We start from the raw sequence: 24,556 nt of genomic DNA, 5'->3' as shown, positions 1-24,556 counted from the left end.
GATTTAATCTCCAATTTTATTCCGCTTTTGCAATGGCGGGTCTAGAAAGTAAAAACTGGGGTGTCTGTGCCTACCAGAACCCAGACTATGTTAGGTACACTATAAGTTTACTATAAACTTTCAAAAAATATATAAATAAGTGTTGAAATTATTTGTCACTCAAAAAATTGGGAAGACCCCCTTTTCCGGGCTAGATCCGCCACCCCGGGCTAGAACTTTACTACCAATTCAGATTCCAAGATGGATTCCTATAGAGTAAGAATGGTATTAAGAGGCGACAAACTTTTTTTTGTGTGTGTGTGTGATTCAGAATTCCAAAAATAGATTTAACCTCAGTTCTTATTCTTCTACTGCACAACCAGAAGTAGTGAAAACTTTCTTCAGCACCAAGGCTATATGAGACATAAACCCTGAGCTTGACCTTCGATCCGAACCGTATGAATTCCCACTGGGAGTCGAGCTGAGTCTCACGCACCAAAGATGTGAAAGTAAACAATATAACCATTATAGAGAGCTCTGTACGGTAGACGTATATGGGGGAAATCATAAATGATCACAACAATTTAAGTCAATATGTTATTATGTTACACAAATACCTCTTCCTTAGCAAACGAAATTCGATTCTGCAACTTCGTCGTGTACTTTGCCAGCCAAAGCCTAAGCAGATCACTTGATCAAGCCACGTTACAGTTTTTGAGAATTGAGAAAATAGTGCACAACAATTTTACCTATCGAATTACTATTAGAACACATAAAGATGTTTAAAAAAACATTTTGTTACCATCTTTTTAAATGTAATACTCACTTTTTACAGTTTTGTGAACAATATTTACAGGTCCCGGTGGGGTCACTCGGTCGAAAAAGTGTAACAGCTTTTTCGGGCCAGCCACCTTGAATGAGGTTTTCCTGGGTTTTCCTCATTCACACCAGGCAAATGCCGGGATGGTACCTAACGTATAGGTCCCAGGCCGTTTCCTTCCTTCCCCAATCCTTTCTTCCTTCCCTTTCCCCGGATAGTGTGCTCGTCGAGGGACGTCATCCCTCAAAACGTGACGGGCTAAATGACCATAAGATGCCGAGAGCCCAGAAATTTAAATTCTAAATCCTGAATTTTTACAGGAACTGTATGCTTCGGCCTTCACCTTGGAAGCAAGTGTTGGTGACGTCACAGAGAACTTTCCTGGTGGATACTAAACTAATAATAATAATTTATTTACAGGACCAAGTATGACCGTGGATTCGGCGTGTTCTTCGAGCAGCTCTGCTTTCCACTTGGCTGTGAAAGCTATTCAAAATGACGAGTGTGAAGCTGCAATAGCCATTGGATGTAATATAACTCTTCTCCCACAAACAAGTTATCGATTCAATCTTCTTGGAGTACTTAGTCAGGATGGGCGGTGTAAAACTTTCGACGAACAAGGTATATTATAGTTTATAACTTTTTTTTTTTTTACAACTGCCACCGCATACAATAAAGCATAAATGGTTTCAGAACCGAATTACATGTATTTGCACTAAGATATAAGAAAGATATGCAAATACATATAACACCAGAAGATTGTAATATTAAAACCTGAAGTCTTTTTTTTCTTCTTTCTTTTAATGAGTATTCAAGATTGTGGGTATCATACATCATTATAGCCATTTTGATGTGATATACGTATATAGTAGCTAAATAAATATTTTACAATATACGTACTTCAAGAAGGCATGCAAAAACTAAATTATTAACATAGAACCAACAAACATAGAATCACTATATATATTTATACGACTAACCAATATATATTTATACGCTTGTAATCCTATACCAACGAACATAGGACTACAAGCCTGCAAACAAGTTTTCTTAAGAAGAAATGTATAGTGTCCTTTGATTCCCAAAATACTAATACTACTACTACTAATAATAATAATAGTCAGTGGTTCCCAACCAGTTTTGATTGACAACATACTTCGCTGAACGCCTACGAAACAGGGGCGTCATTTAGGGGGCAGGGAGGGGCAATTGCTCCCCCTGAGCTTGAGATTTATTTAATTTTATCAATAGAATAGTAGTAAATCAGTGAGAAACGCGAAATTTTACTTATATAAAGGGGTCTTGCCCCGTCTTGCCCCCCCAAGCAAAATCTGAAATGACGCTCCTGCTACGAAATAGCGACAGTCGTTAGATTTTTTTTTATTACTAATAATATAATAGTGTGTAATACCAGGGTCACACACATGGGTGGGTCCTGGGAGTCCAGAATCTTCTTTCTGAAGTCCCGACTTTTCTGTAAAATTAGTCTAATTTTAGGGGTGGTTTTATAAATTTAAATATAACATATCCTTGTATTGAATTTGGACTCCCCCAGAAAACTTTGAACTCTTCCTGAAATAAATTCTTGCATATATGTCAGTGTAGGACTGTAAGTTCCTGTAAGAGTGAACCTATGTAGTATTCAGCATTGCTGCTATCTCTGTGGCATTTATTGGTACAGTTTGTCTCAAGATTGATTTTAACTATGTTTCATGATTTTTTTTAATTTCTAAAATTTCGTGACACTCTATGAGACTGCGTTTCACATTAGTATGTCGGAACACACAGGTTGGGAACCACTACTCTAAATCAATATAAAAATAGGGTAATAATGGATGTTTTAAATAATTCCTGGAGATAATATAGCCTAATAATAATAATAAAAAAATTAGTCACTTGCATATTATCTGCTGTATTATAGCATAACTACCGTTACTCATTTAGTTCTTTAAGCTTTTATTGTATTTTTAGGGATCCAGAAACTTATTTTCCTAGGCGGACTGGCGTAGTTATTGTTACGTCACTGAGTAGACTATTCCTATCGATTGAGTATCGATGAATAATAAAAGCGACTGTTGTTTCAATGTCGCATAAGCGATATTAACTTAAGTTTTACTTTTGATGGGGAACCGGGGAGTAGGGATGGTACCGAGACCGAGACTAGTCTCGGTCTCGTCTCGGTCTCGTCTCGAATTATCGAGACGAGACCGAGACGAGACGGACTTTTTTATACCGAGACGAGACCGAGACCGAGACGGACTTTTAAATACCGAGACGAGACCGAGACCGAGACAGACCTCTATAAATCGAGACGAGACCGAGACGAGACTTAGGTCAGTCTCGAAAGTCTCGGTCCCGTCTCGAACATTGATATTGATAGATACTAAAATTGCCTTCACTCAAAATTTGTTTCGTTGCTGTGTTAGATAATATGAGAACGGTTGACTGATGTACATTGGCGTATTTAGGGGGTGGTTATCGGGCTCAAACCCCTCCCGAAATAAATTTGTGATAATTTTTTGCATTGCACGTACAACGCAAATGTTTCTTACTGGTTCCTCAAGCCTCTCCAGAAACTAAATCCACTGCTGATGCAAATAGAATTCTCTCTCTCTCTCTCTCTGTATATATATATATATATATATATATATATATATATATATATATATATGGTCACGGTGCCACCCAGGTCCGCCCTGCATAGGTCCCGGGGCTCAACTTTAATTTTAAATGGAAGCAAGGAGTGAGTGGTACCTCGTTCGATAGATCTTTAAAAACTAAAAAGCGTTGTGGCAAAAGATCTTTCATATCGGGCACTGTATTCAAAATGGCCGACAAGACATGTTGCCTCTATCAGATACAGTTAAAACGTGCAGTACCACTAATATGAAAACGGTTGAACATAAATGAACCGAACAAAAACTCAAATAGAAAATGTCATGTGGCACATCGATTGATATTGTCGCGGAGGCTTCCAGGGCCACCCATCATGGGGCCCCAGGGCGCAACCTCAAAATTGTAAATGGAAACATGGGGTGAGTGATACATCGTTCAACATATCTTTAAAAACTGAATAGTGCTGTTGTAAAAGATTGTTCATATGGGACACCGTTTTCAAAATGACCACCAAGACATGGTACCTGCATCAGGTAAAACGTCCAGTATCACTAATATGAAAACACCAGAACAAATATTCGAATAGGAAATCACAGAGGGTATTTATCATTCTATATCTCGGGAATGTTGCAACAGTCAAAAAGATGATTAGAGTGAAAGTGCCATAATGGAAAGGAAGAAATCTAACTCCTAGAAATTTATCCTAACCTCACTCCGTAAGTGAGTGAAGCGGGAAGGATCGGTGAAATTGCAAATGAGAGCCTTAATTTTTGCAAATTGTATCTACGAAACAAAGTTATTTGAAATGTGTTTTAATAAGAGATAAATGTCTCTGTAATAGGATAAAGTATGTAAAATTCTTGTTAAATGGTACTTTCCATTTGATTGCAGACAATGGTTTGATGGAAAAATGAACTAACTGAAATGCGAAACCAATTTGTCGAACAATGCAATTTTAGAACAATGTTTACAAACGTTGGTTTTGTTCAACAGTCGTCTGCATGATATTGGTTCGCTTGTTTTCCTTCTGTCTTCTTGCATGTGATAGAATATGAGTTTCACTGAGATGTCCACAGTTACATTCCGAATAACTTTCAACGGTAATTTCAGTTGTGATCCTTAGTAACGAAACGGTACATACTGATGCAGATATGTCCCAAAAATCTTGCACGCATTGCGTTAAATTATCAGGGGCGAAGGGGCGGGCAAAATGTTGTTAAACTTGAATTTCACCTTATTTTTTCACCTTATTTCACTTTATTTTTATTCATTATAGTACCAGTCATTTGTACACACAAGTGTTTCAGACAAACCATATCTATTGCAAATAAAAGTGAGGTTCTCATTTGAGATTTTACCATTCATTACCGCTTCACCCACTTACGGACAGAGATCGGAAAGATAATTTTCTATCATTTCCTCTTTTGCATCATGTTAATTATACTTTAATAATCTTTTTCTCCGTTGCATTATACTCGAGCCGTGGAATGATAAATACCCTCTGTGCTTTCCTATACGAGTTTTATTCTGTTCATTTATCTCCAACTATTTTCATATTAGGGGGCTAGTGGTACTGGACGTTTTATCTGATACAGGTACCATGTCTTGGCGGCCATTTTGAATACGGTGACCAATATGAAAAATCTTTTGATACAATACTATTTAGTGTTTCAAAATTTATCCAACAACGTATCACTTGACCCATATTTCGGTTCAAAATTTCTAAGTTTGGCCCCCTTGAAAGGCAGCCGTGGAGCACTGCGAGAACATTACTCGACGCGCCCCATGCCTTTCCTCTTTCACTTTCTGACTGTTCGTTTATCTCCAACTGTTTTCATATTAGAGGGCTAGTGGTACTGGACGTTTTATCAGATACAGGCATCATGTCATGGCGACCATCTTGAATACGGTGACCAATATGAAAAATCTTTTGCCACATCGCTTTTTACTTTTTAAAGATCTATGGAACGAGGTATTACTCGCCCCATGTTTCCATTTAAAATTTTAAAGCTTGACCCTGGTACCCCATGAAGGGTGGCTCCGGGAGGCGCCGCGACACCAATCGGTGTACCCCATGGCATTTCCTATTTGAGTTTTTCTTCGGTTCATTTATGTTCAACCGTTTTCGAGATATCTCCGTGGAAAGATTAAATATATATATCCGTGGACCCAGTATATGATCAAGGGAAGGGCTAAACCATAGTTTGCCGCTTTATCCAGTGTAAAGAAAGTAGGATTGAAACTCATTTTATCCAGTGTATACCTGAGCGTTAAGGGGGGCTATAGTCCCTATAGCCCTCCCTATGATCTGCGATATATATATTAAAAATTCTGAAATTTTGTACCAAGTTGGGAAATTCTCTTACATACTCTGCAATATCACTAGATAAACAATGTTGCTAAAAGCAAAATAAAGTTGTATTTTCTCAAATTGCGCTACGTAAAGTATTACATATTTCTAATTTAGTTATTTAACAAAACCACAATAGCCCATACATTATTTAGTGTAACAAAGGACAACACAGTATCATTAACATCAACATTTTGGAAATATCTAATAACACAAACGGCATGGACGGTGCAATGCGCATCAACTGTATCTTAGCGTCAAATACTGTGATCATGGTATAATATATTTCGAATGAATGAGGGAACAAAGTTACAAGAAACGAAAAATTTTAATGTTTCTAAAGACTTTACTTCGAAAACGCGCTGACATATCACGCCTCATCATGCAGATGCTTCCAAAAGACTTAAATGCTTATAACGCCATTTACAACAACTGTTATTTCAAATCGTTTCAGAGATACCAAACACATTGGTAGTGATTGTTATACTGCTTAAAATGACGTAGGCCCTATTTGTATTAAATTTTTATAATGATTATTGCTTTCCTTTGCTTCTATAACATTACAACAATAGTTTTTGATGGTTTTAATTACAACAAGTGTCAGTTACATTATTTTAAGCAGCGTTGCCCTCTTAAATAAATTGCTAAATATTATTCTAAATATAGTGCAAATAACGTAGATGAACTGCAAGATATTTTAAAATTACTCGTAGTTTGTTTTATGGTGCAAGAATGCTTTCAAGAGAAGACGTTTTTCATAGTCTTTGGGCTACTTATAATGTTAATGCTCCAGCAATATGTGTAAAAGCAAATTGTAACTGAAATTAAATGTAACTGATACATTTTCAGTAACACTAGTTGTTCCCCGTAAGCCTTAGGCCTGGTGTACACTTCAGATTAAGACCGTGTTTAATTAAAATTTCTAATTACACACTAATTACATTTCACTTGCATTAGTTTGACCACCGATCACATCAAACTCGACCCACACCATATAGCTATATGCAATTATTCAAGGACATACAGTTAGTAATACACAGTGTTCACTTTTGTTTTGTTTTGTTTTAGTTTAACGTCCCACAGTTATGCTAGGGCGGCTAAAGGAGACGTGGAGCTAATAATTATAGTGGAATCCGAACCACTTTGGTCGTTCAACTTTACCCCTACCGGAAAGCGAACTCGAGACCACGCGAACCGAAATCAAGAGTGCTAGCCGCTAGACCAAATGGGGGTTCTCACATTATGTTGATTTAAATCATTCAGTCAGTGTTGCCAGATCCGAAGATTAAAAAATAGCGTGTCTGTACTCCGAAAGTAGTGAATTCGAACTATTTGTAGCCCAAATATATAGAAATGAATACTGATGATGCTAATGAAATAATTTAATATGAGCTGGAAAATGTGCTGGACGTATTGCAAGAAGAAATTATGATCGACGGACGAAAACAATTCTAGACTGGACACCACAAGACAAAAACAGCCTAGGAAACCCCCGCATACAAGAAGGTGTGACGAAATCAAGAGCCACTGAGGAGTAACCTGGAAAAGAATTGCCCAAGTTAGATAGTTGTGAAGACTTGGAAAGACTTCATCCAGCAATGGATTGATAATGGTTGATTATGATGGTAGTGATGATTTTATTATATCTGAACCTCGGAGGTAAACTAAACCAAGTCATAATTTCGTAATTTTACAGAAGCGAAAAACTGGTTCCTCAACTAAGACTATATATATAACTTTTACCAGGTAAGGTAGAGTAAAAATGGATCCAAAATTTAATGAAAGTCGTAGAACGAAGAAAGTATTTTTGACTATTCAATCCATCATGTTGCAGCAAAACTACGAAAATTAACACAAAAGAAAACTAGAAACCTAAGAATCACTTGTTTTGGCGAGTGAGAAAAAAAAATAGATACAGATAATTCGAATTACCTATATACATATATAATATGTATGTCCATGTTTCGCAAGTAATTTTTAATAAATATAAAATTTCAATGTAATGAAAGCAAAATTAGTTTTCTCGAATAAAGATTGCATGCACCGTTGAGAGCTCAGGAATAAGATTATTCTATGTTACGGCACTGGATATGTGCTTACGTAATGCATTACGACCTTATGAACTTGTATAAGAAACAGAATGCACTTAAAATGAGACGCGAATTATACGAAACATCGGGGTTTGAATCTAACTTGTTTTGTGATCCAACTCGAGACCTCACGTAGCAAAGATGAGTGTAGTAGCTCCCACCACAAGGTTCAGGACATTCGTGTTATAAAGTGTCAATTAAACACGGAGATGTTAAATGGTAATAAAGCATTTCATCAATTTCAAACAAAATACGTATATTGTAGTAATAATTTACCCTATTAATAATTTACCCTATTTGTTAAGATAATGAACGTTATATTCTGTTTTTAAAATGACAGTCACAGCAGAATGTATTGAATAATAAATGAGAAATTGTAAAGTTTCAATATTTGTACGATTAAATACATTCGTGCTGCTATGTGTTGCGTTATCCGTTAGGAGGTATTGAACAATTCTGATTCAGAGGAAGGAAATAAACTACTGTATAGTACTGGAGTTAATTTAATAGAGTTTAATTGTATAGGCAGTTCTGAGGCTATATGAGACAAAGTCTATTGCTGAAAGTGAAATATCGGTTCTATTAGAATTATGGTATGGTGTACCTCTTCATAGCTAATTTGCTAGTGCTAATGCTTTCCATGCGCATATTCCAGGTTCAATGATCAGTGGGTATATCACCCTAAAACCCTAAGTCAAAATGAAAGGAAAAAATAAGCGGAAACGACAGACTGTACGAGAATAATACTTTCACTATTTTAATTTCACATTATTTATTTCGAGACTTTCGAGACTTTCGAGACGAGACCGAGACTTGGTACTCGAGACCGAGACCGAGATCGAGACAAGCATCTGTTGACCGAGACGAGACCGAGACCGAGACGGTGATTTTTTACTCGAGACGAGACCGAGACCGAGACCGTTATTTATCAACCGAGACGAGACCGAGACTGTACAAAGTCTCGTCTCGTCTCGTCTCGATACCATCCCTACCGGGGAGTGATGATTTCAGGATGTGGCTCGAGGAAAATCTCCGATCGTCCTCAACGCGGATTAATAGTAATTTTTGCGGTACTACTTTAATCTCATGTGTTTTGAAATTTTCACTTCCCCTCAGAGGATGAATTACCACTGAAATCGAAACTTTTGGATTTTCGTATAATTCCTGGGAAGGATGACAGATATGGAAATTCGGAGCTATTCCGGGTAAATCGGGACATTTAGAATCCTTACCTAAGATAATAAATAGTTGTAATTTAATGTTAATTGGTATATATGTTACTCCTAAAAGTATAGAAATAATTACTAAAAGAAATTTAATTTTTGTAGATCTGTTGTAATGGATGCTGCATATTGTTCTATGTGGCATCACGTAATTGTATTTCATTTTTGTTATTATCATTTAAGGTTAGTGTAAAGGGACAAGTTTTGCCGATAGATGTCACTACTGTCTTCGTATCTGTCCCATGTATTTTTTACCTTTCACGAAAATTTACAATTTCTTCTATAAATTTCAACCTAGAGACTTCAAATTTCTAAAGAAGGAACTTCATAACCTATTAAAGGGAACAATCCGTGCTGACTTTTTATTTAGAATTTTATTCATTGTTGAAACAGTTCCATTGTTAAAGGTTTGGATATCCATTTCAACAATCAAGCCATTTCAACAATGAAGAAAATTCTAAATAAAAAATCGGCACGGACTATAGCCTTCGATAGGTTATGAAGTTCCTTTTCTAAAAATTTGAAGTCTGTAGGTTGAAATTTGTAAGAGAAACCGTGAATTTTCGTGAAAGACAAAAAATACATGGGAGAGATACGAAGACTGTGGTGTCATCTATCGGCAGAACTTGTCTCTTTAAACCAACCTTAATGTTTATTTCTGTTTTCTACATTTTTCCCTATAAATGTAACCTTCTAGATTGAGTGCTCAATTTTATCTGTATACTTTCCAAAAATATGGTGAATTTAAACTTGACCTGTACACTTGTGGCAATTCAAAATAAACTTATTTTGTTGGTTAATCATTTTTCGTTAAAATCACTAATTGTGAATATGGTGGTTCTTCAATGGTTTATTTTCAATCTTAAGTTGGGTGAGAAATGTACCTATGTGCTCAATTCTTTTGCTGTGCTTGACTACAAATCATTTTAGTGGCGTAACGTCTTATTTCATAGATAGATTATAAGGCATTATTTTGAATCTTACATTAGAAACCATTATAGAACATTTTTATACTATCTTGTTTTAAAATAGCAAATGGCTACGCAAGAAGTGAAGCATGTGTTGCAGCATTTATCCAAAAATCTAAAGATGCCAGAAGAATTTATTGCCACGTAGTACACACGAAGACAAACTGTGATGGGTTTAAAAGCGACGGAATAAATTTCCCCTCCAGACACCTACAGAAGAAACTGCTGGATGAAGTGTACGATGAATGTGGTGTTGATCCATCCACTGTAGATTATATTGAAGCACACGGAACAGGAACCAGGGTATGTATATGCTAGTAAACACTTAACTTAATTTAATCCAGTGATCGATTTCGGCGGTTTGGCCTTGTAATATCTCTTGAAAATATTGGCTTCACAGATTAGCGCCGAAACATCAAAATATGATATTCCTAAATTTAGAAAGAATGTGTATGAGTGTAATAACTGAAGCTGCCTAAAATCATAACAGTTGCAAAAATTCAAAAAGAAACTGTACGATATTAAAGTATACCTACCTCAGATAAGTCTATGCATATGAGGAGCATACCGGTCCAAATTTATCAACATGTAGCTGAAATGCCTGTGCTTCGCACGGGAGAATAGGTTTATGCGAAGCGTATAAACCTCTCCCACCCTTTAGAATTCACCCACATATTTCTATAGATATGTTGATGACACCTTTACTATCTAGCCACATGGACGCAACTTCTTACAGAAATTCCTGTAGCATCTTATATATGCTTACGTCGGAAAAGGACAGCAATGTTTTGACCATGTGACTTGAAGCTTTGTCCTGGTGCAGTTCCATATCGTGGCCATACAATGTTGAGTTTCATCAGAATAGAACATGTTCTTGGTAATAAGCAGAATTGATATTTATTTATATTTTGACTATATGAAGTTTGGTGAATCCCGTGGAAATATGTCTGGGAGAAACACACTGTATGGAGAACTAAACTTTAAACAAATACACGGTAAACTGTGTATACGTGCGTACAATTGAATTAACTCTTTATCCAATTAGTTTACATTGAGTACAACATACAGAAGATCTAATATGACATACTCCTTAAGTAAGAAACAAACATTATGCCTAATCTTTATTTCATCAAACGGATCATAGTAACTCAGGTGTGACGAAAAACAAAGGGGAGAAAAAAAAGGGAAAAGAAAAACTTGCAAGGTCAGATAATAACAATATGAGAAAGGTAACTTGACCTACGACAAGAAGATGAAAAAAAAAATGATTCAAACATTGAGGGAGGAAGTGAATCAAATGGAACACTACTCTACCTCAATTATCAAGACCATCTCTTTGTTATCTTCATAAAATGCCATGAGTGACCTTGACATTGCGAGCGGGATTGTTTATTAGAGGAAACAATTGAAACAAAAGTAAATAGAAGGAGTTTGAAGAAGTCGTCTTTTCGACGGAAGTAACGGTAAATAAGTATTGTTTCCCTACTCTTTTTCTTCTTTTTAAAGTTAAAAGAGGCTACACACATTTCTTGGCTCATATTATAGATTGAAATAGTCATCATTAACAGTATACGCTGATGCAGAATACGTCATTTTCGTTTCTGGTTTAGGTAACTCATTACAAAGAAATTAAGAGTTAGGTGGCTTGTATGAATGTGGCATTTGTTATTTTACATATTTTCATTAGAAGTTGAGATTTAGGATACATTATACAGTATATGAGAAAAATTAAGGACAGTCGATTTTTGCAATTGATTCATTGTTTCAAATTAGATATAATCTAATCCATTAACCCTCTATTCAAACCGAAAATGGTTCAAACTAGCAATTTACGGTTTCAATGTTTATTGTTAGAATGAAAACTCTAACAGGTAACGAGAAGCGGTTTCTTGCAAATGATTAAGCGTCTCAAGGCAACATACAGGGTGTGGCACGCAAAACCGGCCCGTCGTAATATTCTGATATATTGTGTTTTTGGCAACACTTAAATAATCTACCTTCCTACCAAGAGATGGCGTGTCGAGGTCGGGTCGACTTACGTGACCTGCAGCAATCACGTGCAGCCGCAGCCAGTGAAACTTGTCGAAACCAGTTGAGAAAAAGGCCTCGTTGTGTTAAGCCTGGTGAGTGTCAGTGTGTGATAATGCCGTATTCGATACCCGAGCGTGTTGCCATTGTTGAAGGGTTCATTCTCACTGGATCTTTTGTGAAAACAAAGAATTTGTTTCTGGAGAATTTTCCAGGACGTTCTGTGCCAGCAAAAAGCACCATTCAGGAATTGATTGAAAAATGGCGGCGTACAGGATCGGTTCAAAATGCTCCCAGGAACAGACGACCATCTGTCTGCACACCTGAATTAAAGATGCAGGTGGAGGAGATAATGACAAGAAGTCCTCGAAAGTCAACCAGGAGATTGAGTCAACAGGTTCATGTGAGTGAGAGAAGTTGCAGACGTGTTTTAAGGGGACGTGCAGCATGCCACACATCAGCTGCATCATTGTCCCTTGTGCATGAGATGTTTACACCAGAGAGGACAATCAGCAAAGGCTTGTGGCCTCCTCGGTCACCAGACTTGTCCACGTGTGACTTTTACTTATGGGGACTGTTAAAGGGAAGAGTATACGAAACAAATCCACACACAATTGAAGAACTCAAGACCAGGATCCAGGATGTCACCAATAGCATTACAACACAAGAACTGACAAGGGTATATATGCATCTCCTCAATCGTGCTCACATGTGTGTTGAAGTGGGCGGAGGACACTATCAGCACCTGCTGTGAAGGCTGCTGTGAAGGTGAGTAGTCATATTCAATACATTACATTTCATTTATGTGTTGTAGTTAATCATATTCAATACATTACATTTAATTTTATGTGTTCACTTTACGGGCCGGTTTTACGTGCCGCACCCTGTACCATGGCTATTCGGAACATTCTACGAAAGTCAGAAGTGGTTGAAATATACTATTACTTCCGATTTAAATTGAGGTTTCCGTAAAGCAAAAACGATAAGAAATATTGAGATGCGATCTTTTGTAATCAATTCAGTTTCCCAAGAATTGGTACCGCCGTCTCTGTTAAGTTCTATTCAAACCGGAAGTGGTTCAAATTAAATATTACCGGTTTCAAAATTTATCGCCATAAAACCGCAAAGTAGTAATATATAGTAGGAATCTGTTCTCTGCAATCGATTCAGAATGTTAAGGGAACATATAATCACAAGCCGCAACACTCTACCAAACCGGAAGTGGTTAAAATTTACTACTACTACTTCTGGTTTCAATATTGATTTCCATAGAACAAAAATTGTAAGAGATATCGAGATGCGGTTTTTGAAATCGAATCAGCTTCCCAAGAGTAGTTCCATATCCTTCCGTAATTCTACATTCAAACCGGAAGTGATTAAATTAACGACTTTTGGTTCCAATCTTTACCATCGAAGAACAAAAACAGAAAGACATAGCAAGTAATGGCTTTTTGATATGGATTAAGCGTTCGAGGAACAGGTTCTATCTTTGATCTTATTAATCTGTTGCAAACCAGTAGCTGTATTACTTCAAGTTTAAGTACTGAATTCACATAGTTTGGAAGTTTACCGTAGTTTCATACTGTGAAGCGACATTCTCTTGTCGCACTTGTACTCCTTTATGTACACTCATGTCCAAAATGATTGTCGCATATCTATAACTGTCTTCTTGTAAGAATATAATTTGATAATGATTTTCCAGGTTCCTTTTAATACTGATACTATGCGTATAATCGGGAAAAGTATATTTGTGGTAAATTTCGTAGGAAAAGAATTATAAATACGAAAATTAGAATGAGTAAAACAAAATATTGCTAAATGGACAACAAAGTTTTATTTTCGTTTTATTGTTCTTATTTACTGCTCTTTTGACATGAAATTTGCCACATACATGTCTGCCGATTATACACATACTAACATTATAAGAAATACCGGGCGAATTCGTTATCAAATTATATTCCTACAACAACATATTTATAGACATGCGACAATAAATTTGGACATGAGTGTACATATCCATACTCGTTTGCGTGCTCCTCCTCTGGATGTACCTCTGCACAAGATCTCCAGTTTCATCCGGTCCAGAACCAAAATAAATGCCAAGCTGGTTTGTAGTGACTACCTAACACAAATTGGAGTGTTTTTCGTATATTTCTTTTGCGTGTACCCCACTGCTGTTAATTCTTGTTTAAAATACTTGTTTTTATAGATTACTAGCTGAATGGTCGCTCTTCGCGTGGGAAGAATACGCTTTAGGATATGCAAAATATTTGAAAAGTATATTTGAACCCTTTTTCCGAAGGAATATGTATTCCTTCGCTTCTGGCCCTTAGACAGAGCGCTGAAGCTAGGTGATGGCAAGATCATTTAGGAGTTTACTTTCGTTCACCCATAGATACAAGCTAACAAACAAGTAAAAATTTCAGTGGACTAAGTCCCCTTGGTCATTCCATAGTTACGGGCCTGCCCCATTTAGGCTATGTTTCTCAGTCAAACGAAAATGATAAAATCCTTGCTCGACTAAAGTGTTATACTTAAAGATTCATTTTAAAAGGTTCAGTAGTTTTGTTGTGCAAAAAGCGCTAAGTAGAGTTAAAAATATAGAAACAGAGACATCTCCCTTCAGAAGCGGGATTTTCGAAAACTTATGGCAAGTGTGCACTTATTATTAATGAGGAGTTGATATTCCGAGTTTTAATTTCCCTAATTTGGGAGGCTCTTAAGAAACTATTTTCGACGTACAAGTTGAATCCCCCTTTCCCCCACCTTATTACCATACACATTTTAATCAAAGTGACATGATTAAAAAAAAAAAAAAAAAAAAGCTCAAACCAAGGGCCTACTATGTTCAGTTTCATTCACAGCACTCAATCTTTTTTTTTTCTTTCTTTATCGTGATGACTTCGGATTCTGACCTGTATACCCGAGAACATTTAAAATGATGACTCGTCTGGAAAATTATCAAGAGTAGAAGTAGTGAGGTCAGTGGTTGGGCCTAAAATACTACACCTGCTGACATTCATAGGCAGATTGTAAAGGTGTATGAGGAGGACTCAACATGAAGGCAACATGTAGCGAAGTGGTGTCGTATCTTAAAAGAAGGACAGCCTAGTATTGTTAATGACAACTCTGGACAGAGTAATAGATAGACTCAGTACCTAAACTACTGACGTATAATGTACTCGTATGGATGAGTGTATTCGTGAGGTCAGAAGAATATCATTACACTCAATATCAGCTGAGCTAGAACTACCATATAGTGTTGTGCAGAACATTGTAGTTAATGTCCGTAAGTATAGGAAAACGGGTGAGAAATAGGTACTATCCATAAGACAAACAGAGTGCCGACGTCTCTGAATATTCTGTAGCGTTACCAGCAGAAGGAACAAATTTCTTCACCGGGCAGTGACTGTCGATGAAACAACATTACGTCTGTTCACTCCATCAAGGGAGCAGACATTCACGAATGGAGGCATACATGTTCTCCATAGAAGAAGAAATTCAAAGTAGTTGCAATGTCCAAGAAAATTTTGTGCACTGTGTTCTGGGACGTACCAGGTGTGCTATTGATCGATTATTTGGACCAAGGAGAATCCGTGCTAAAAGATATTGCAGGATACTTCTGAAGTTACAGAATGCTTCAGATGAAAACGTCCTGGTTTCCTTCACTATGGTGTAATTCTTCTGGATAATAATGAGAGGCTCCATTAAAAGAAAAAAAAAACTGTTGAGTGTATTCAGCGTTTACGCTGGGAACGACTAGAACATCCTCTACAGCCGTGACCTGACCTCCAGTGATTTTCACCTATTCCTTGCTCTAAAGCAGAACATGGCTGGTAACCATTATCTGACGTGTGATTATGTCAACACTGCTACTTCACTGTGGCTGTGACAATTTGACGCAGATTGCTGTGCAACCGGTATGGAAAACATCTACCATTGTGATAAATATTTGAACAAAAAAAAGTGATTACATCGGTGACTACTGTTGAGTGCTCTCTATCATCAGGTGTGTTGATCTTTTAGCTATGTTTCACACATAAGCCATAATAGACCTTTTAACTTTTATTCGGATAACTGCTCGTACATATAGTCATAGATATACAGTAGGTTAAAATGCTTTCCACTATTATTACACGTTTCGTTTGAATTGATGAAGGTGCAAATACCAAATGTAGCATATGAGACTTTGTGATACATTGAATACTAATTTCTCATGTATTGGCACGATTCTTTAATCACTATGAAGAGGGATTAGTTGTTATTTGTTTCTTTAAGACACGAAATTTGGTATATTTATTATCGCCTGTTTTACTTGAAAGAATCATAGCAGAACAGTAAATCTTTTCAAACCTCCCAGTTTTTGTTTTTACAAATCAATTCCAAATTCAATCTAAACTAATCCTCTGCTGCAGATATAAATTTTCTCTTAATTTGCTCTAATAATTTTTGACGGTTTTGTATACTTGCACTAGAAATGCATATCGAGACATATTTCTAACAAATATATTTTTAAGAAATAAAAGTAATAAGAAAGATAGAATATATTAATTTGTCTATTTTTGTAGGTAGGGGATGTGGAAGAAGTTTGTGCTTTAGCCGAAGTCTTCTGCAAGAACAGAAAAACTCCTTTGCCTATTGGTTCCGTAAAAACTAATATGGGCCACACTGAAGCATCATCTGGTCTTTGTTCTATCAGTAAAGTCATCATTGCATTCGAGACTGGAATTATCCCACCAAATCTAAATTTTAAAACTCCTAAAGCACAAATAGCAGAACTTTTCGACACGAAATTAAAGGTAAGTAAGATTTGAAATACGATTAAATCTGCCATCTGTAGTATAGATATCAGAAGTGTGAGAGTAGTTCTATTTAATTTGTAAGTTTTTACATTTAACAAAATAGTGATGCCTAAAAGAGTAGTTAAAGGTGAATAAAATAATCATTTTAAAGGGTCTTCCTTCTGGAAACATATTAAAATAATATATGACCCATAAAGCTAACAAATTTGTGAAAATTACTGGAACGTTAGAAGCTCGTAATTCTTTTGTAACAACGAATGTTTGCAAATTTTTGATTATTTCTCCCGTGAATCCTTAGCATTGAAAAAGAGTATTCTTCTCCCTCCCATCTATGAATACAAAATGCTTATAATATTATAGATACTATTACTATGGATTACACTAGCTCCTTCAATAATTTTTTTCTTTCTTTCTTTTGCTCGCTTAATTTCAGTTGTATAAATTTTCAGACGCAGTAACCTTAGGAGTAATTCTGTAATATTAATTCAAGTGTTCTTTTTTAAGTTCTTTAATTAATATTTGTGGAATAATACATTTTGCAGATATAAACATTGGATATACTCTTTCTTATTTTCACACTTCCTTAAGTGTTATACTTCAATTGTTAACTTTGTATATTACTTTAAAATCTCCTTGTGTAGTTAATGACAAACGATCTTTCCATTTTGCACTAATTTTTATTAATACTTTTTGATTTATAATTTATCTAGGTAAACATATAACATATAACAGGAAACACAACTACATAGCGATAAAACTATACTGTTGAGGTGACAGTTGTACTCTCGAAAATAAGCCAACAAGTACTTATGGTGAAAAGCTAATGACTTTATAGAAAACGGCGAATTAAAAAAGTAATAATAGGAAAAGCATACTTAAATTGACAAATAAAGCCAAATATATAGTTTGAGGATATTGAGGAAGAAGATTCCCATATAAGTCAGGGAATCTCGAATAATCTGCATTGCAAAAGTATACCAATATGAACAGTTTTCCACGTAGCATTTCAAAAGCTTCTGGGCTGGATACTATTACCTGGTCAAAGCATAATTTTTCTCTAACATTGCTGCATAACGTTGTTTTCTTATAGTTATTAATTGATAAATTGTCTCAAAGTTTTTTTTTCCACATATGTTAGGATCGTTTCTGGAAACTAGGCATGAGTGATTTACTTTCCATCAGTAGATTTCTTTGTTGGCCCCATTAGTAATGACGAAATATTTTGCATATTTTCTTTACGTATTTGTATGTAACATTCAACACGCATGTTTCAGCTCTATATTGTTAAATTTAGTACAGTATGTTTACTATTCTGAAATAGCGTTTGTTATATGCTGTATTGAAATTACATTCTGAAAAAGGAATGTTTCTAATGTTTACATTTGCGGAATTAACACTTGGAATTTTATTAGTATAATTATTTTCACACATAAGAGCATGCTCTGGATATTTGTGATAGACTTTATTTGACCTCATATTTAGTGCTATCTTTACATATGGAAAAACCTGTGTAGTCGCGCAGGGTGACAGTATTTTGGGGCCCGGCATGAGAAAGCATACATATCATGCAAGTTCATACAAGTTCATGTGGAAAAAATAAGGACCACTCAAACATATATTAAATAGGGAATGGATTGTTATAAAAGTAACAAGAAGTTTTTGAATTAGTATTCGCGTTTTCCTTGCAGTTTGTGGGAATATTATTTTGGTTATATCATCATATTACCTTAATAACATAGGGTTATGTACAGTATATCGCTCACCAGCCAAAATAAATCGCACGAAATTTTTAATTGAGAATGTATAATTTTTCGATGTAAATTTTAACTCATGATTTATGGATACATTTTAAATTTTCCATTGAGTTTCTGGAGCTAGTATTTTCTATTCTATTTCCTGCTTCGAAATCTGTTGTCTATAAATTATATTTTAGTTAACTAAATAAATATTTCGTATCATTTTATATATTTATACCTTTAGTCAGAATATATGATGTTAATTTATTGTTATTTCCGTTAAGTTAGATGTTGTACGTAACAGTCTTCGTATTTTCATTATGTTAAGAGTTTTGCTCTAATGCTCTTGTCATCTATGAAGTTGCATTTTCTAATCTTAAGATCTTGAAAACTTTAGGTAGTAACAGAGAAGACCAAACTCCCAGGACTATTAGTAGCCACTAGTTCTTTTGGGTTTGGAGGAGCCAATGTTCATATGTTACTTCAAGGCAACAAAAAAGAAAAGAAGCAACATTTGAATGACGGATTGCCTCGCCTCGTTGTTATTTCCGGGAGAACAGAAGAAGGCATAGAGAGAACTTTGAGTAAGGTATGTTTACATAATTTAGACAGTTTTTTTTAAAACAAAATAAGAATCAACATTAAAAAGTGGATATACCATATATTTTCAAATTCAAGAGTTTTTCGGCAATTTCATGCCAAAAAATACGGGGTCATCTTCTTACTGACTTATGGTACAGGACTAAGCATGATCTTCTATGGGAAGAAACCAACGTCACAATAACACTATCAGTGGCACTGAAGATTCAGTGAACCCTTCCGGAGAGGACGATTGAGAGAAGTCTGTATTTGATTCAATTTTCAGTGTAGTTTTACTATAAATTCTGAAAACACACCCAGTATAACTTTTTGGGAGGAAAGGGAGTAATTATTTGTTTTAAAAATTGGGGAGGAAGGTCGTCTTGTTTTTAGAAACATATGATATATATAAATACGATACTTTTGAATATTGTAAATGGCTGGCAATGCCATACGACTGGTCATCTCTCTCTCCCTCTTTCAAATATGCTTTTTCTTATTCTCGTCTGCACGCTAATGAACCTTCCAAGATTTGAAAACTTTCTGTCTCTTTGTGTGCATCTCTTCAAAACTACCATGCAAGTACTTTAAGAACCTAATTAAATATTTCCATTGATTTACGTAATACTATACATATCTAGAACTTCCATTTTAATTATTTTTTAGTGTTAATTTAGAGTAAAGAAAAGTTAGAATTTCAGTTTAGAGTTTATTTTCAATTGAATATTATAGTGTCAAATGGAAGAAGAATTAATCAGTTTTCAGTTACACTTTTGAATCGAGGCTTAGCAGATCAAATTTTATTTTATGAATTTTAAATTAAATATAGTTATATGCCTCTTCCTTTATCTGAACATAGTAACCATAAAATTTTGATTTTAATAAAATTATTATCTTTACTCATTCCAGAATATCAATGTGTGTTGGATTTAACAAATTCATTATATACTGGTGAAAAGTTCTTAACGTTATAATCGTGACAAAATGAACACACACACACAAATCAATTCCTTATGATTATAATATGATAGATCACACTGCTACGTTTAACGTTCAAGATTATGCACCAAGGCTAAGAAAGACGGTGATAATGAGATTATGTAATGGTGGAATAAAGAAAGAAAACGGGAGAACTCCGAGAGAACCCACTCACACGGTGTTTGTTCATCACAAAGTTCCGTTGGTGCGGACTGGAATCGAACCAGGGATCCTACGCTTCAGATATGAGCCCTGTACAACTGAGCCACTGCGGCTTCCATATTGCTAACGTGTCACTTAGGTTTTAAGAATGTAATTGTTACCTCTGAAATTCAATTATTTCGTAGTGATAATAAATTTCATTTTTCGTTTTACAATTTTATTATGATAATTTCTCAACTTCTGAAAGGTGTGTTTGTAAACTTAACTTTCAATTCCTTATGAATAATAAAATGCTCACCTGCTTGTTTGCTATTGAAAATAAGAAGTGTATATATAAGTATTATCTAGAGAACATTAATTCTGAAATAAGAATAATTGCAAAGGTTGTATTTTCCCGATACAGTGAAACCTCCCTTAACAGACACCTCTATAATACGGACACTTTTTTTTGTCCCGGCAAAAATATATGTTCCCGTATGAAAAAAAAACTCCCTTGTACGGACACTCTCAGATACGGACGCGGACAGTCCTTTTTTCCCCAGACCTCTCATAACGGACAGGAATTATTCTCGGTTATGCGATATATTATTCCTCACAAGCGTATCTATCACGGGTCCAGACCTGGTGAACCATGAAACAGAACAGCTTCAAGCTGAACTTGAAATTCTTCTTTTTTCTGCCCGCAATAAACTGCTTTCTGGTGGAAATCCTAGAAAACCTTCAATACGCGATAACACTCATGCAGGGTCAGTCGTATGGCCAAGAATTCTATGCGAACTATCTTTCCCTTCCTAATAAATTTAGTCCCTTTGCCTCTGGGACTTGCATCTTTCCTGATAATTTCATAGATAACATAAACAAACATTGTTTGTTTTACAATAACATTTCAACGAGCAATGTTTCCTCTTTTTTTTTTTTTGAAAAGCAACATTTTTCTTTTACTTATGATACTGGAACAAGTCTGGGTTAGAATTTTCTCGGCTTCCTTTTTCACTTTCTCTAAGAGCATATTCTTTGTGATTCGGGCTGGGTCAATAAACATATGCATTTCCATATGCCTTTTCATCCATTCCGCCAACGAAGATAACGCGCACACACTCACAAACATGTTTCTTCCGCAACCGTACTGAGTATTCTCAGAGGACACTTGCTAATGAGTTTTATTACCCTTGTAGAGGAAAAAGTATGCCTTTTTCGCTAAACAAAAGAGTTTAGCCGATTAGTTGGTTCCTAACGCGTCTTTTGAGAAGGTTCTGATAATTTGAAATAAATGAGAAACGTTTACAGAATGATGACATGTACTTAAAAAAATTAACATTATCTACGCATTATCTTTTGCAGCGCCGGTATACGAATATATTAACATATCCCGGAACAATAATATTTTTTAACAGAAATGAATTTCTCCTTCATTCCTCCCAGTAATTCAAATACGTACTAAATGGATTATTTTCTTATTGAATGTTACGTACTTACGTTCATACACAATGTATTTACTGTATATTACAGCACACAATTACCGTTGTGAGAAATTACATTTCTGTAACCTCTCTGTAAGGGACACCTCTCAATAAGGGACAAAAATTCATGTCCCATTTGTGTCCGTTATTCAGAGGTTTCACTGTATTTCTTTTGACTCAGTAGACGTTTCCATTTTATTGTTGGAAAATAATGGCTTTTGTCAACAAATAACCCAGACGTTAATATATACCCAAAGGACAGTTAAATCCCAGTTCTCCGAATACAGTATTTTGTAATCGAGATTGATGTTTAGAAATTACGTGGGCAACTAAGTAAAAGCACATGCTTTCGACTACTGGAGTTTAGCATAGCTTCCCCACTCATTCCATGAAAGTGGCAATACACTTTGAAGAGAAAACTCAAAATTTTGGTAATATGAAAAGTTATTTTTCTTAGTTTATTTATCCGTTGTAAAATAAGAAAAGACATCTTATAAATATATTTATGAAATAATTAAATGCGTTTGGACCATTGAATATCGTTGTTGGGAATATTTCATTGAGTAGATACTTGTTGTATATCTTCTAGTATTTTAAAGTAACACACAGTACATCTTACATTTTTAAAAACGTATAAGACACAAGCATTTAATTCTGATTTCGATCTATACAGCCAGTTTTAGAAATAGAACAAATAATCTTTTAAGGAAAAATGATCTCTGATGTTTCAAATTCCTCTCAAATATCATAATTAAAAAAGATTAGGAACTCGACGTATTACATACAATATAAATGCAACCATAACGAATAGATATGCATAGAATAGTAATGACAGTAATATTGAGGACTATTGAGGTACAAAATTGCGTTTCAACACACACACACACACACACACACACACACACACACACACATATATATATATATATATATATATATATATATATATATATATATATATATCATAAATTAATATTATTCTTTGCAGATAGAGAACATGCCAATGGATGATGAATTTTACAAGCTGTTGAATGAAGCTCACTCTCAAAACATTCCAGGACATTTGTACAAAGCCTACACAATACTTGGAGGACAGAAAGCTATAAGAGATATACAGGTAATTTTAAAGAAAAATAGATCATTCTACAACCACAACTGATGTTCTTATTTCACTTTAGAAATTTTGTAACTATACTAGTATAAATAGACAAAATAATTTATATTCTTATGCTAAGTATTTTCTTCTTCTTCTTCTTCTTCTTCTCACTTCAACCATAGGTTGGTGGGCAACATGGAAATTTTAAAACTTCTCTCTCCGTTGGGAGAATTATTTTATACTTTGAAAGTCTCTTCTTCGTCACTGCATCTAGATATCCTATTCTTGGTCTTCCTCTTCCTGGTTTCCCTTCTGCCCTTCCCTCTATCAACACGATGGTTCAATCGGAGTGCTCAATAAGATGGCCAAGCATGCTGTTTTTTCTTCTTTTTCCTATTATTTTCATGATCTGTCGTTCTTAATTAACTTTCTTTAGTACGTCTTCATTCCTTTTCCTTTCGGTCTATGATATGTGCAGCATTCTGAGTCAACACTACATTTCAAATGCTTCTAGTTTGAATATTTCAGTTTTTCTCAATGTTCAAGAAGTATTTCATTATACAAACAAAAGTGATACATTGGCTATTAATAGAAAACGTGTTTCACATAGAACATCACTTCTCATACATCTGCTTCAATTGTAATGACTTTCATTCACATGTTTTATCACTTTCTGGTCTGCAAAAATAATCCAAGTTCACATCTTATTCTGTGGTATGTATACGCATTAACACATAAAATATAGCAATTATGTAAACAATCTCACTTCAAAAGTCCAAATTAAACGTTAAATCACTCCTTAATTCTGAGAAGGCTATCACGGAATTGAAACATTGTTTTGTTGATTCAAATTCCCACTCCAGAGTCTTCGAAATTGAGTACAACTGCGACAATAGGCACATTGGTATGATTAAGCGTAATATAAGTTACTAGAGTTAGGTAAACATTGCCAAAGAACAATAGAGCTATTTCAAGTTTATCAAAACTTTACAAACTAGCAATCATAACATAAAAGAAGAAATTTGACAAATTGTGTAAGAAAATTTCACACATCAATAAACTCATACGGTACTCATGGTTGCTCCTCCGAATTATTATAATTATTTGAAAAAGTATATTAAACGTCGAATTTCGGTGATAGCTGTCAGTACTGTAAAAGCAAAGATCGGAAAGGTGTTTAATAGGTACACAGTGAATGGAAATTAATGTTTACACTCATAAATTATACAGGGCACTCCACATAAAAGTAGCCAGGCCTGGTAATACCGGATACCGGCTGAAAGAGTAGGAAAATGTAAACACTGGCTTACCTGTATGCTACAAGAGATACTGAAAGCGGTTCCCGTTTATGTTGAAACACTTTTGCACACGTTGCAACATATTGGCTGACACTCCTATAGCTCATCATGGATAATGCCTCGAATGATGTGAGCAATGTTTTGCTGTGTTCAGTACGGTATGGCGGTATTTTCATACAACTTCTGCCTTAATCATCTCTAGAAATAATAATTACAGGAGAACAAATCTGGTTAACGAAGGGACAAGCCCCTTGCTTATAGTGCACCCTTCTACAAACAGTTCATGCATCAATGTCAAGGATTCGTGGGATGTGGCTCCATCTTGTTGGAAGTAAAAGTATAGTGTTGTTAGCTCGTCGTAAAGCTGTTGC

General features: G+C 35.3%; 1 protein-coding gene across 1 annotated transcript in view; it reads left to right on the top strand.

Annotated features, from left to right (window-relative positions):
- The window catches only part of LOC145672476 (fatty acid synthase-like), a 104,364-nt gene that overhangs the window by 22,334 nt on the left and 57,474 nt on the right, over positions 1-24,556 (top strand). Inside the window, exons 5-9 of the mRNA XM_081741640.1 lie at positions 1,220-1,420; positions 10,111-10,349; positions 16,643-16,873; positions 19,010-19,201; positions 22,780-22,908. Of these exons, the coding sequence (XP_081597766.1) occupies positions 1,220-1,420; positions 10,111-10,349; positions 16,643-16,873; positions 19,010-19,201; positions 22,780-22,908 (992 nt within the window). The remainder of the gene's footprint in view (positions 1-1,219; positions 1,421-10,110; positions 10,350-16,642; positions 16,874-19,009; positions 19,202-22,779; positions 22,909-24,556) is intronic.

Source organism: Thermobia domestica, chromosome 2 (genome assembly GCF_964235325.1).
Source record: "Thermobia domestica chromosome 2, izTheDome1.hap1.1, whole genome shotgun sequence".
Classification (NCBI taxonomy): domain Eukaryota; kingdom Metazoa; phylum Arthropoda; class Insecta; order Zygentoma; family Lepismatidae; genus Thermobia; species Thermobia domestica.
The sequence above is the reverse complement of the archived record's forward strand: the minus strand, read 5'-3'. Positions and strand labels throughout refer to the sequence as shown.